The 15,195-nt window shown below is 39.5% G+C and overlaps 1 protein-coding gene across 19 annotated transcripts in view; it reads right to left on the reverse strand.

Moving 5' to 3' along the window:
• SCMH1 (Scm polycomb group protein homolog 1) overlaps nt 1-15,195 on the reverse strand; it is a 200,242-nt gene that overhangs the window by 89,972 nt on the left and 95,075 nt on the right. For all 19 annotated transcript variants that reach the window (XM_057546802.1, XM_057546798.1, XM_057546793.1 and 16 more), the window contains one exon: nt 11,621-11,709. In XM_057546802.1, the coding sequence (XP_057402785.1) occupies nt 11,621-11,709 (89 nt within the window). The remainder of the gene's footprint in view (nt 1-11,620; nt 11,710-15,195) is intronic.

Below are 15,195 nucleotides of genomic sequence, written 5' to 3' on the forward strand. Positions count from 1 at the left end.
ACAGCAGGTTCTTATTAGTCATCAATTTTATACACATCAGTGTATACATGTCAATCCCAATCACCCAATTCATCACACCACCACCTCCACCACCCCGCCCCGTTCCCTGCTTGGTGTCCATACGTTTGTTCTCCACATCTGTGTCTCAATTTCTGCCCTGCAAACTGGTTCATCTGTACCATTTTTCTAGGTTCCACATATATGCGTTAATATACGATATTTGTTTTTCTCTTTCTGACTTACTTCACTCTGCATGACAGTCTCTAGATTCATCCATGCCTCAACAAATGACCCAACTTCGTTCCTCTTTATGGCTGAGTAAGATTCCATTGTATATATATACCACAACTTCTTTACCCATTCGTCTGTCGATGGGCATTTAGGTTGCTCCATGACCTGGTTATTGTAAATAGTGCTGCAATGAACACTGTGGTGCATGTGTCTTTTTGAATTACGGTTTTCTCTGGGTATATGCCCAGAAGTGGGACTGCTGGATCATATGGTAATTCTATTTTTAGTTTTCTAAGGAACCTCCATACTGTTCTCCATAGTGGCTGTATCAGTTTACATTCCCACCAACAGTGCAAGAGGGTTCTCTTTTCTCCACACCCTCTCCAGCATTTGTTGTTTGTAGATTTTCTGATGATGCCCATTCTAACTGGTGTGAGGTGATACCTCACTGTAGTTTTGATTTGCATTTCTCTAGTAATGAGTTATGTGGATGGAGCAGCTTTTCATGTGCTTTTTGGTCATCTGTATGTCTTCTTTGGAGAAATGTCTATTTAGGTCTTCTGCCCATTTTTGGATTGGGTTGTTTGTTTTTCTAATATTGAGCTACATGAGCTGTTTATATATTTTGGAGATTAATCCTTTGTCCGTTGATTCATTTGGAAATATTTTCTCCCATTCTGAGGGTTGTCTTTTTGTCTTGTTTATGGTTTCCTTTGCTGTGCAAAAGCTTTGAAGTTCCATTAGGTCCCATTTGTTTATTTTTGGTTTTATTTCCATTACTCTAGGAGGTGGATCAAAGAAGCTGTTGCTGTGATTTATGTCAAAGAGTGTTCTTCCTATGTTTTCCTCTAAGAGTTTTATAGTGTCCGGTCTTACGTTTAGGTCTCTAATCCATTTTGAGTTTATTTTTGTGTATGGTGTTAGGGAGTGTTCTAATTTCATTCTTTTACATGCAGCTGTCCAGTTTTCCCAGCACCACTTATTGAAGAGACTGTCTTTTCTCCATTGTATATCCTTGCCTCCTTTGTCATAGATTAGTTCATCATAGGTGTGTGGGTTTATCTCTGGGCTTTCTATCCTGTTCCATTGATGTATGTTTCTGTTTTTGTGCCAGTACCATATTGTTTTGATTACTGTAGCTTTATAGTATAGCCTGAAGTCAGGGAGTCTGATTCCTCCAGCTCCGTTTTTTTCCCTCAAGACTGCTTTGGCTCTTCGGGGTCTTTTGTGTCTCCATACAAATTTTAATATTTTTGGTTCTAGTTCCATAAAAAATGCCATTGGTATTTGATAGGGATTGCACTGAATCTGTAGATTGCTTTGGGCAGTATAGTCATTTTCACAATATGATTCTTCCAATCCAAAAACATGGTATATCTCTCCATCTGTTGGAATCATCTTTAACTTCTTTCATCAGTGTCTTATAGTTTTCTGCATACAGGTCTTTTGTCTCTTCAGGTAGGTTTATTCCTATGTATTTTATTCTTTTTGTTGCAATGGTAAATGGGAGTGTTTTCTTAATTTCTCTTTCAGATTTTTCATCATTAGTGTATAGGAATGCAAGAGATTTCTGTGCATTAATTTTGTATCCTGCTACTTTACCAAATTCATTGATTAGCTCTAGTAGTTTTCTGGTGGCATCTTTAGGGTTCTCTATGTATAGTATCATGTCATCTACAAACAGTGACAGTTTTACTTCTTCTTTTCCAATTTGTATTCCTTTTATTTCTTTTTCTTCTCTGACTGCCGTGGCTAGGACTTCCAAAACTATGTTAATAATAGTGGCAAGAGTGGACATCCTTGTCTTGTTTGGGATCTTAAAGGAAATGCTTTCAGTTTTTCACCATTGAGAGTGATGTTTGCTGTGGGTTTGTTATATATGGCCTTTATTATGTTGAGGTAGGTTCCCTCTATGCCCACTTTCTGGAGAGTTTTTATCCTAACTGGGTGTTGAATTTTGTCCAAAGCTTCTTCTGCATCTATTGAGATGATCATATGGTTTTTGTTCTTCAATTTGTTAATATGGTGATTCACAGTGATTGATTTGCGTATATTGAAGAATCCTTGCATCCCTGGGATAAATCCCACTTGATCATGATGTATGATCCTTTTAATGTGTTGCTGGATTCTGTTTGCTAGTATTTTGTTGAGGATGTTTGCATCTATATTCATCAGTGATATCGGTCTGTAATTTTCTTTTTTTGTAGTAACTTTGTCTGGTTTCGGTATCAGGGTGATGGTGGCCTCATAGAATGAGTTTGCGAGTGTTCCTTCCTCTGCAATTTTTTGGAAGAGTTTGAGAAGGATGGGTGTTAGCTCTCCTCTAAATGTTTGATAGAATTCACCTGTGAAGCCATCTGGTCCTAGACTTTTGTTTGTTGGAAGATTTTTAATCACAGTTTCAATTTCATTACTTGTTATTGGTCTGTTCATATTTTGTATTTCTTCCTGGTTCAGCCTCGGAAGACTGTGCATTTCTAAGAATTTGTCCATTTCTTCCAGGTTGTCCATTTTATTGGCATAGAGTTGCTTGTAGTAGTCTCTTAGGATGCTTTGTATTTCTGCAGTGTCTGTTGTAACTTCTCCTTTTTCCTTTCTAATTTTATTGATTTGAGTCCTCTCCCTCTTTTTCTTGATGAGTCTGGCTAATGGTTTATCAATTTTGTTTATCTTCTCAAAGAACCAACTTTTAGTTTCACTGATCTTTGGTATTGTTTTCTTTGTTTCTATTTCATTTATTTCTGCTCTGATCTTTATGATTTCTTTCCTTCTGCTAACTTTGGCTTTTGTTTGTTCTTCTTTCTCTAGTTCTTGTAGGTGTAAGGTTAGATTGTTTATTTGAGATTTTTCTTGTTTCTTGAGGTAGGCTTGTATAGCTATAAACTTCCCTCTTAGCACTGCTTTTGCTGCATCCCATAGGTTTTGGATCATCGTGTTTTCATTGTCATTTGTCTCTAGGTATTTTTTGATTTCCTCTTTGGTTTCTTCAGCGATCTCTTGGTTATTTAGTAATGTACTGTTTAGCCTCCATATGTTTGTGTTTTTTATGTTTTTTTCCCTGTAATTCATTTCTAATCTCATAGAGTTGTGGTCAGAAAAGATGCTTGATATGATTTCAATTTTCTTAAATTTACTGAGGCTTGATTTGTGACCCAAGATGTGATCTATCCTGGAGAATGTTCCATGTGCACTTGAGAAGAAGGTGTAATCTGCGGTTTTTGGATGGAATGTCCTATAAATATCAATTAAATCTATTTGGTCTGTTGTGTCATTTAAAGCTTCTGTTTCCTTATTTATTTTCCTTTTGGATGATCTGTCTATTGGTGTAAGTGAGGTGTGAAAGTCTCCCACTATTATTGTGTTACTGTCGATTTCCCCTTTTATGGCTGTTAGCAGTTGCCTTATGTATTGAGGTGCTCCTATGTTGGGTGCATATGTATTTACAATTGTTATATCTTCTTCTTGGATTGATCCCTTGATCATTATGTAGTGTCCTTCCTTTTCTCTTGTAACATTCTTTATTTTAAAGTTTATTTTATCTGAAATGAGTATTGCTATTCCAGCTTTCTTTTGATTTCCATTTGCATGGAATATCTTCTTCCATCCCCTCACTTTCAGTCTGAATGTGTCCCTAGGTCTGAAGTGGGTCTCTTGTAGTCAGCATATATATGGGTCTTGTTTATGTATCCATTCAGCGAGCCTGTGTCGTTTGGTTGGAGCATTTAATCCATTCATGTTTAAGGTAATTATTGATATGTATATTCCTATGACCATTTTCTTAATTGTTTTGGGTTTGTTTTTGTAGGTCCTTTTCTTCTCTTGTGTTTCCCACTTAGAGAAGCTCCTTTAGCATCTGTTGTAGAGCTGGTTTGGTGGTGCTGAATTCTCTTAGCTTTTGCTTGTCTTTTGTAAAGGTTTCGATTTCTCCATCGAATCTGAATGAGATCCTTGCCAGGTAGAGTAATCTTGGTTGTAGGTTCTTCCCTTTCATCACTTTAAGTATATCATGCCACTCCCTTCTGGCTTGTAGAGTTTCTCCTGAGAAATCAGCTGTTAACCTTATGGGAGTTTCCTTTTATGTTATTTGTCGTTTTTCCCTTGTTGCTTTCAATAATTTTTCTTTGTCTTTAATTTTTGCCAATTTGATTAGTATGTGTCTCGGCGTGTTTCTCCTTGGGTTTATCCTGTATGGGTCTCTGTGTGCTTCCTGGACTTGGGTGGCTATTTCCTTTCCCATGTTAGGGAAGTTTTCGACTATAATCTTTTCAAATATTTTCTCGGGTCCTTTCTCTCTCTCTTCTCCTTCTGGGACCCCCTATAATGCGAATGTTGTTGAGTTTAATGTTGTCCCAGAGGTCTCTTAGGCTGTCTTCATTTCTTTTCATTCTTTTTTCTTTATTCTGTTCCACAGCAGTGAATTCTACCATTCTGTCTTCCAGGTCACTTATCCGTTCTTCTGCCTCAGTTATTCTGCTATTGAGTCCTTCTAGTGTAGTTTTCATTTCAGTTATTGTATTCTTCATCTCTGTTTATTTGTTCTTTAATTTTTCTAGGTCTTTGTTAAACATGTTTTGCATCTTCTCGATCTTTGCCTCCATTCTTTTTCTGAGGTCCTGGATCATCTTCACTATCATTATTCTCAATTATTTTTCTGGAAGGTTCCCTATCTCCACTTCATTTAGTTGTTTTTCTGGGGTTTTATCTTGTTCCTTCATCTGGTACCTAGCCTTCTGCCTTTTCATCTTATCTATCTTTCTGTGAATGTGGTTTTTGTTCCACAGGCTGCAGGATTGTAGTTCTTCTTGCTTCTGTTGTCTGCTTGTGTTTCCTTATTTATTTTCATTTTGCATGATCTGTCCATCAGTGAAAGTGGGGTGTTAAAGTCCCCTACTATGATTGTGTTACTGTCGATTTCCCCTTTTATGGCTGTTAGTATTTGCCTTATGTATTGAGGTGCTCCTATGTTGGGTGCATAAATATTTACAATTGTTATATCTTCTTCTTGGATTGATCCCTTGATCATTATGTAGTGTCCTTCTGTTTCTCTTGTAATAGTCTTTGTTTTAAAGTCTATTTTGCCTGACATGAGAATTGTTACTCCAGCTTTCTTCTGATTTCCATTTGCATGGAATATCTTTTTCCATCCCCTCACTTTCAGTCTGTATTAGTCCCTAGGTCTGAAGTGGGTCTCTTGTAGACAGCATATATACGGGTGTTGTTTTTGTATCCATTCAGTCAGTCTGTGTCTTTTGGTTGGAGCATTTAATCCATTTACATTTAAGGTAATTATTGATATGTATGTTCCTATGACCATTTTCTTAATTGTTTTGGGTTTGTTATTGTAGGTCTTTTCCTTCTCTTGTGTTTCTTGCCTAGAGAAGTTCCTTTAGCATTTGTTGTAAAGCTGGTTTGGTGGTACTGAATTCTCTTAGCTTTTGCTTGTCTGTAAAGGTTTTAATTTCTCCGTCAAATCTGAATGAGATCCTTGCTGGGCAGAGTAATCTTGGTTGTAGGTTTTCCCCCTTCATCACTTTAAATATGTCCTGCCATTCCCTTCTGGCCTGCAGAGTTTCTGCTGAAAGATCAGCTGTTAACCTTATGGGGATTCCCTTGTATGTTATTTGTTGTTTTTCCCTTGCTGCTTTTAATATTTTTTCTTCGTACTTAAATTTTGATAGCTTGATTAATATGTGTCTTGGCGTGTTCCTCCTTGGATTTATCCTGTATGGGACTCTCTTTGCTTCCTGGACTTGATTAACTATTTCCTTTCTCATATTAGGGAAGTTTTCAACTGTAATGTCTTCCAATATTTTCTCAGTCCCTTTCTTTTTCTCTTCTTCTTCTGGGACCCCTATGATTCGAATGTTGGTGCGTTTAATGTTGTCCCAGAGGTGTCTGAGACTGTCCTCAATTTTTTTCTTTCTTTTTTCTTTATTCTGCTCTGCAGTAGTTATTTCCACTATTTTATCTTCCAGGTCACTTATCCGTTCTTCTGCCTCAGTTATTCTGCTATTGATCCCTTCTATAGAATTTTTAATTTCATTTATTGTGTTGTTCATCACTGTTTGTTTGCTCTTTAGTTCTTCTAGGTCCTTGCTACACGTTTCTTGTATTTTCTCCATTCTATTTCCAAGATTTTGGATCATCTTTACTATCATTATTCTGAATTCTTTTTCAGGTACACTGCCTATTTCCTCTTCATTTGTTAGGTCTGGTGGGTTTTTGCCTTGCTCCTTCATCTGCTGTGTGTTTCTCTGTCTTCTCATTTTGCTTAACTTACTGTGTATAGGGTCTCCTTTTTGCAGGCTGCAGGTTCGTAGTTCCCGTTGTTTTTTGTGTGTGTCCCCAGTGGCTAAGGTTGGTTCAGTGGGTTGTGTAGGCTTCCTGGTGGAGGGGACTAGTGCCTGTGTTCTGGTGGATGAGGCTGGATCTTGTCTTTCTGGTGGGCAGGTCCACATCTGGTGGTGTGTTTTGGGGTGTCTGTGGCCTTATTATGATTTTAGGCAGCCTCTCTGCTAATGGGTGGGGCTGTGTTCCTGTCTTATTACTTGTTTGGCATAGGGTGTCCAGCACTGTAGCTTGCTGGTCGTTGAGTGGATCTGTGTCTTGGCGTTGAGATGGAGATCTCTGGGAGATTTTCGCCATTTGATATTACGTGGAGCTGGGAGGTCTCTTGTGGACCAGTGTCCTGAATTTGGCTCTCCCACCTCAGAGGCACAGCCCTGACGCCTGGCTGGAGCACCAAGAGCCTGTCATCCACATGGCTCAGAATAAAAGGGAGAAAAAAAAGAAAGAAAGAAAGAAGAAGATAAAATAAAATAAAGTAAAATAAAATAAAGTTATTAACATAAGAAATAATTGTAAAAAAGTTTTAAAAAAGTAAAAAAAAAAGAAAAGAAACAAAGAAGAGAGCAACCAAACCAAAAAACAAATCCACCAATGATAACAAGTGCTAAAAACTATACTAAAAACAAAGAAACAAACAAACAAAAATGGACAGACAGAACCCTAGGACAAATGGTAAAAGCAAAGCTATACAGACAAAATCACACACAGAAGCATACACATACACACTCACAAAAAGAGAAAAAGGGAAAAATATATATATATCGTTGCTCCCAAAGTTCACCTCCTCAATTTGGGATGATTCGTTGTCTATTCAGGTATTCCACAGATACAGGGTACATCAAGTTGATTGTGGAGATTTAATATGCAGCTCCTGAGGCTGCTGGGAGAGATTTCCCTTTCTCTTCTTTGTTTGCACAGCTCCTGGGGTTCAGCTTTGGATTTGGACCCGTCTCTGCATGTAGGTTGCCTGAGGGCATCTGTTCTTCGCTCAGACAGGACGGGGTTAAAGGAGCAGCTGATTTGGGGGCTCTGGCTCACTCAGGCCAGGGGGAGGGAGGGGTATGGAATGTGGGGCGAGCCTGTGGCGGCAGAGGCTGGCATGACGTTGCATCAGCGTGAGGCGCGCCGTGTGTTCTCCCGGGGAAGTTGTCCCTGGATCACAGGACCCTGGCAGTGGTGGGCTGCACAGGCTCCCGGGAGGGGAGGTGTGCATAGTGACCTGTGCTTGCTCACAGGATTCTTGGTGGCTGCAGCAGCAGCCTTAGCGTCTCATGCCCATCTCTGGGGTCCACGCTGATAGCCGCGTCTCACACCCGTCTCTGGAGCTCCTTTAAGCAGCTCTCTTAATCCCCTCTTCTCGCGCACCAGCAAACAAAGAGGCAAGAAAAAGTCTCTTGCCTCTTCGGCAGCTCCAGACTTTTTCCCGGACTCCCTCCCGGCTAGCTGTGGTGCACTAGCCCCTTCAGGCTGTGTTCACGCAGCCAACCCCAGTCCTCTCCCTGGGATCCACTGAAGCTGGAGCCTCAGCTCCCAGCCCCTGCCCATCCCAGCGGGTGAGCCGACAAGCCTCTTGGGCTGGTGAGTGCTGGTTGGCACCGATCCTCTCTGCGGGAACCTCTTCGCTTTGCCCTCTGCACCCATGTTGCTGCGCTCTCCTCTGTGGCTCCGAAGATCCCCCCTCCGCCACCTGCAGTCTCCGCCCGCGAAGGAGCTTCTAGTGTGTGGAAACCTTTCCTCCTTCACAGCTCCCTCCCACTGGTGCAGGTCCCGTCGCTATTCTTTGGTTTCTGTTTCTTCTTTTTTCTTTTGTCCTACCCAGGTACGTGGAGAGTTTCTTGCCTTTTGGGAGGTCTGAGGTCTTCTGCCAGAGTTCAGTAGGTGTTCTGTAGGAGTTGTTCCACATGTAGATGTATTTCTGATGTATTTGTGGGGAGGAAGGTGATCTCCACGTCTTACTTTTTCGCCATCTTGAAGCTCCCCTGGCAGGCAGATTCTTAACCACTGTGCCACCAGGGAAGTCCCTGATTCATATGTTAACCCTTCTATATTTAGTCTTTTGGTGGATCCCCTTCAGATCATAACTGTATAGTTGACATAATTAAGTCTAAAGCTCATCTTTAAACAATACAAGAACCTCAGAATATTTAAACTACTCCTGAGTTAATAGGTGTTTGATAATTTAGTTCCACATTGTTATACTGCCAAATGATCACTTCTGTTAGTATAACTGGTTTATACAGTTATAGGCAATGGTTGATTAGTTTTACTCACATGTTAAACAATCTTTCTTCAGCAGTACTTTTTGCATCTCATTCTTACTTTCCAGGTTCAATTATCTTTTTTCTTTTTAAAATTATTTATTTATTTATTTATGGCTGCGCTGGGTCTTCGTTGCTGCATGTGGGCTTTCTCTAGTTGAGTCGAGAGGGGGCTACTCTTCGTTGTGGTGCATGGGCTTCTCATTGTGGTGGCTTCTCTTGTTGCGAAGCACGGGCTCTAGGTGTGTGGGCTTCAGTAGTTGTGGCACGTGGGCTCAGTAGTTGTGGCACACGGGCTTAGTTGCTCCCCAGCATGTGGGATCTTCCCGGACCAGGGATTGAACCCATGTCCCCTGCATTGTCAGGCGGATTCTTAACCACTGTGCCACCAGGGAAGTCCCCAGTTATCTTCTTCCTGAAATATACTCTTCAATTGTTCTTTCAGCAGATATATTAGTATCTATTTGTATTAGTTTGCTGAAAATGTCTTGATTTTACATTCATTCTGAAATAACAGTATAATCAGATATAAAATTCTAGGTGGACAACTATTTTTTCTTAATCCTTTGAAGATATTATTCTATTATCTTTGGCTTGTACTGCTGCCGTCAAGAAATGTGCTGTCAGCCTAAATGTAATCCTTTTGAAGATTCAGTCCGCATGGACATGGAAGCTGCGGATACAGAGGGCTGACTGTACTATTCCATTTTATATAAGGGAGTTGAGTATGTGTGGATTTTCGTATTCAGGGGGTCCTGGAACCAGTCTCCCACAGGTGCAGAACCATCCCTCAGAGAGGATGACTGTATTCTGTGTGATTACTTTGCTCCGATCTTTTCTTTTGACTTTAGTTATACCATGATGTTTTAAGGTATATATTTGTCTTTATTACACATTCTGGAAAATTCTGTCATTATCTTTTCAAATATTGACTCTTCTTTATTCTTTCTAATTAATCTTTCTAGAGGTCACGTTCAGCATATATTGGACCTTCTAACGGTATTCTCTTTGTCTTTTCTCTTTAATATATTTTCCATATCTTTATCTCTCTGTACTGCACTCTGGGGAAAGTCCTTACACGTGTCTTTCAATTCATTCTTCTCTATCTAGATCTAAGTTGCTTATACACCTACCTAAGGTTTTAAAATTTTAATGGTTAAGGTTCATTTCTAGATATTCAATTTGTTGTTTGTTCAACTTTGCCTTTAAAAAAAATAGAGGTTTGTACTTTTCTCATTTTTGAATTCCTTCTTTTCGTTCCTTACTCATTTTCAAATAATTTATAATCTCTATCTGATATTTCTATTATCTGAAAGTGCTTGAGGTTATAGTCTTACTGTTTGTTGTGTCTACTGAAGTCTCATCATGCAGGATTTGCTTTGTGAGTTTTGCGGGCTCTGTAATTATGAACTGAACTGAACTCATCTTCAGTGGTACTTCACTTTTGGGACTTCTATGACATCTGGGTTGAAAACAACCAAACCCTCTAGAGAGGTTTTGGGTTTGCTTCTGCCAGGCACTCAGAAATATCCCATACAATTTTGGAGTTCTGAAACAACACAGGCACTATATCTGAACCCTGGACTTCCATGGGGAAAGACTGTCTTATCAGAAGAGATGACTTACTTCCTACCCCTACCCATGGCCCAGGCAGAGACTCTTCCTCATCAATGCAATAGTCTTTTCACTAAGGAGTAAACATTCGAGGGATCCAATCTGATTTTTTATGTGGCAGTCCCAGGTACATTTTTCTGCCTTGCATGGGCCCAAGGCCTCAACTTCTATCCTACTGTGGTTGTTAAAAGACAAGGTCCTTGGAAAGTAAGACTGGCAAAGCCCCTTACGGCACCCGCAGGTTCAGTACACCTAACACTCTGGTTTTCCTTCCTCATTTTGGCCTTGGAGTTATCTTACTTTCTAGTAAGGTCAGCAAAGCCTTTAAAAGAATACTTGTTGGCCCCTTCCCCCCCCCCCCCATCATTTTTAGGTATTCTGCAGTGGAAGGGTTTCAAGTTGTCCAGTATACTGTATTCTGGGAACCAGGGTACTCTCAGGGTTTAGACTTAAATGGCAACATAGGCAACCCTAATTCAGTCCCCTTTTAGTAACTTTAACCTCATTAAAGATCAACTAAGAGCAGAATGATTGCTTCATCCCTCGAGAAATCAGGAAGAATGAATACAGGTTTTGGATCCCTGTTTCACCACTTACTAGTCATGCGACCTTGGGCAAGTTCCTTATTCAAAAGTATTTGTTTCCTTAACTACTAAATCGGAATAATAATTCTTGCTTCATAAAGTTAACTGTGGGTATTTAAATGAGATAGCGTAGATAAACTCCAAACATACTGTAGGCACTCAAAAAATAGTCTCCTTCCTTTCTCTCTGTTTAGAATATGGACCTTATGGAACTGCATGATCTATAATAAGAATAGCTCCTTTAGATTTATACTATACTTTACATGTTTTACTAATAAAAAAAAATGTTTAACTTCTTAAAACCGTATGAGGTAGACAGAATCCCACTTAACAGATGAGGTCAAAACTTACTATTGGCAGAGCTAGGACCCAAAACCCAGAAATCCTAATTTACCAGTCTAATATTTCTCTGGGGATAATTGCGGCTTTGTAAGGTACTTAAAAAATCCTTCTGCTGAACTAGTTTCTGAGAAGGCATCCTCAGGCCACATATATAGTGTAGACATCAGAGGCTCAGTAATTGAAAGAATGTAAGCATTTGACCTTAAGCAATTTGGAGCTGGTGATAGCTGAGGGACACTGTACCTTGTGAAAAATCCTGATGGGAGCCATCTCTGCTCCATTTAGCGTCTTCAAGAGGAACATGGGCCAAGAGGAAGCATTCAGCCGAAATCCTGCAGCAAACATAATGGGCAACAGATAAAAAAATATGTCTCAAAGGGAATTGCTATATCAAGTTTTCCCTTTGGAATCCAGCTACGCCTGCCACAACCTATGCTGTGATAGTTATAGAATCACAGATGGTTAGGGAAGGACTTAAAGGTTAAGTAGAAGAAATGCCTCATTAGACAGATGAGGAAATGAGGCATATAAGAGGGAATGTAACTTGCCCAAGGTAATGTTGCAAAGTAAGTAGTGAGGTAAAGTCCCCAACCAAGTTTCCTGAAGCCAAAACAAGTATTACACAACAAATATCATGCCTAAAAAGCTTCCTTGAAAAATACAAAATAGATTTGTGATAGGAATAACAAACACTTAGAAATGATCTAGACAGTAGAGTGTGAACAGGGATATAATAATCTCTTAAGAAGAAACCAGATATGTCTGATAAATCCAACATACAAGTAAATCTTTTTGGTTTATCTCAATGTAAACACACTCTCACTTTTGCTCTCACTTTCTCTTTCTTGCTCTCTCTGTCTCTCTTTCCCTCTCTCTCTCACACATACACACATACACAGAGTACAAAACACTTTTTGATATTCATTTTTACTTAACGAAGGATCAGGCATTGATGAAAATAGAAGGGATCATCTTATCCAAAAAAATTCATTTTCCAAAAGAGTGAAAAGAAGCCTAGGGATGTTAATTGTCCATTGTCATTCTGCAATGACCAGTCAGTAAGAATATACCATTTAATTAACAAACTGTAAAAATAAGATCATTATCATAGTTAAGTCTTCCAATTAGAGCTCCAAGTGCTTCCTTCAATTTGGCTTCAACCCTCTGTCCTGAGATACCAAAATCTAGTGCTTTCTGATAGTCTCCCAATCTACCTCAGCTTTCCCATTCCTGACAAAGAACAGATAGGCTGAACCAAAGCTGCAGAGAAATGGCAACAACAACAGTATCTGATGTTACTGAGTACTTCACTGTGTGCTAGATACTGTGCCAGGCACTTTCTACCGACTATCTAATTTAATCCTCAAGACAACCCAGTAGGGGAGAAATTATCTTCATTTTATAGATGAGGAAAGAGGTATAAAGTAAACTGCTTAAGATTTCAAAGTGAGCAAATGACAAAGATAGGATTGAAACCCAGTCAATCTGACTGTTGAGCCCACACTCTTTACTACACTAAATTATCAATGTGCATGTGAAATAAAAAAGGAAGAATCAGCTTTTGGGATAAAGTATTAGTTAAGAACTATAATTAAATTGAAGGGGAGGATGTGAGAAGAGAGAAGAAAATGGAAATAAGAGAGGTACCACCCCCACATGACTTAAACTTTTAGTCTCAAAGCTGGCTAGGCTACCAAGTGAGGTTTCCCAGGGTCAGGAGACTTCTTGGGATAGCTCATTCATAAACAATGGAGATAGCAATTCACACATTCCTGTCAAACTGCTACCACTTCTTTTTTGCTTGTCTAGTTCTTTTTCCTTCTGCAAAAAAACCCCAAAAAACAAAAAAACCCTAATTTTATGTGATTTGGTGGGGATGTCTACACTGGGCTCTACCTACCTGGCCATGGAATGCAAAATAATGCCATTTAGAAGCATCAGATTCCCCTAGACCAAAAGTGTAATATGTATGTATGTCCCAAGTTGGATCAACTGTTTTCTGATATGATATGCACGTTGGAGAGAGCTTTTCTTTCTCTGAGATCATGGTTATAAGGAAGTTTGTAGATTTGGCACTGCTAAATGGAGAACGTAACTGAGAATAAAGCCAATGTAGAGCAGGAGATGGAGACACGAGAGTGTTTAAAACCCTTTGCCCAGACACACTCAGCACCAGGTTTTGGGCTTCGCAGTTACACGAGTCACTAATTCCTGCCTCCTCCTATTGCCCTCCTCTAACCTGGTCTGGGTTGGGGTTTTACACTCCAAAAGAGTCTTGACTACTACTCTTCCTTTGACCACGGTACAAACAAACAGACAAACAAATTTCTCCAGAAATTCAGGTCTGGTTTGTGTGTGAGGAAAACAACTCTCTTTAGGTCAGGGAAGGGTTGAAGCAAGCCAAACCTAGTGCAGATTTGCCATGAATGATTCACTACACCTACGGATAAGGCAAAGCTGTTCTAGAGAAATGCTCCCTCCACCTTCGTATAAGAGAGGAGCGGGGAGGAATGACGGCACAATTAGAAAATTCTGATTCATGCCCTCAGTTCCCAACGAGAGTGCCTCATCATGTAATTCCCAATTCAATTCTTTAGAAGTGGGTTACTGAGAGGCTTCTATCTCATCTGGTACTTGAGTGAAAAAGAAATCCTCTCAGCTCTGGAAACCCTTATAATAATATTATAATAGTTAATATGTATTGAATGCTTATCATGTATTAAATACTTTACAGGCACTTTCTCACAGGATATTTCAAATAATGCCATGAGGTGTGCACTATCATTATCCCTAGTTTGCAGATGATGAAAGAGAAACTCAGGAGAAGTAGCTTGTCCAAGGTAGTAAGTGGTAGAAACAGATTCCACTACATGACAGTCTTACTCCAAACCTCATGGTTCTTAACTACGTTTCACTATCTCCTAGCAAGTTTCTTCAACAGTAGAAGGGCAAAGTAGAAATGTTGTCAACCCAAGGAATTACTGAGTACCTTATTCCCCTACCAAATTCAGATGTATTCACAATCTGTCTTGGGGAGTCACAGATTGAATGTTTAAACATTGAAAGGGATTTCAGAGGCCATATAGTATGAAGGTTTTATATTGTAGATGACAAAACTGAAGTCCAGAGAGGCTAAGAAACTTGTTCATGATCACATAAGTTGTTCCTGTAGTCAGGCCGGAGCCCCAGGACTTTCCATCTGATTCTCTTTCACTACGCTATGCTGCCTCCGTAAGAAAACATTTATTATGCTCATATTATTTGCCAGCCTCCCTGTGCTAAGCACTTTTAAGTGGGTTATCTCATTTAATCACTTCTACAACTCTGTGAATTTGATACGAGAAAAGTAGCACTGGTTTTGGAGCCAGGCTCCCTAGATTCAAATCTAGCTCTGCTACTTACCTGGTGTGTGATGTTTGGCAAATTATAAGACCTCTCTCTGGCTTTCGTTTCCTCAACAATAAAATGGGTAAGAAGAGTAACTACTTCAATGAGTTGTTCTAAGGGTTAAAATAGGTTAATACATGCAAAGCACTTAAAACGATGCCTGGTATATGATAAGTGTTAAATGAATGCTGGCTTTTATTTTGATTATTATAGATGAAAAGACTGAGATTAGAGAAATTAAGTAAAATATCCAAGGTCGCTAAGCTAGTAAATAGCAGAGGCAGGATTTAAACCGAAGTCCTCTGTCTCCAGAGCATTCATTATTAATCAGCACATTAATGTCTTCAAATACAAATATTTAATTACTCAGTTCTACTATGCTGTCTCTCTTGGTAAAAGAAATGGAGTTGTAAATTTGTGCAAAAAGGAAG

This window comes from Balaenoptera acutorostrata, chromosome 1 (assembly GCF_949987535.1).
Source record: "Balaenoptera acutorostrata chromosome 1, mBalAcu1.1, whole genome shotgun sequence".
Classification (NCBI taxonomy): domain Eukaryota; kingdom Metazoa; phylum Chordata; class Mammalia; order Artiodactyla; family Balaenopteridae; genus Balaenoptera; species Balaenoptera acutorostrata.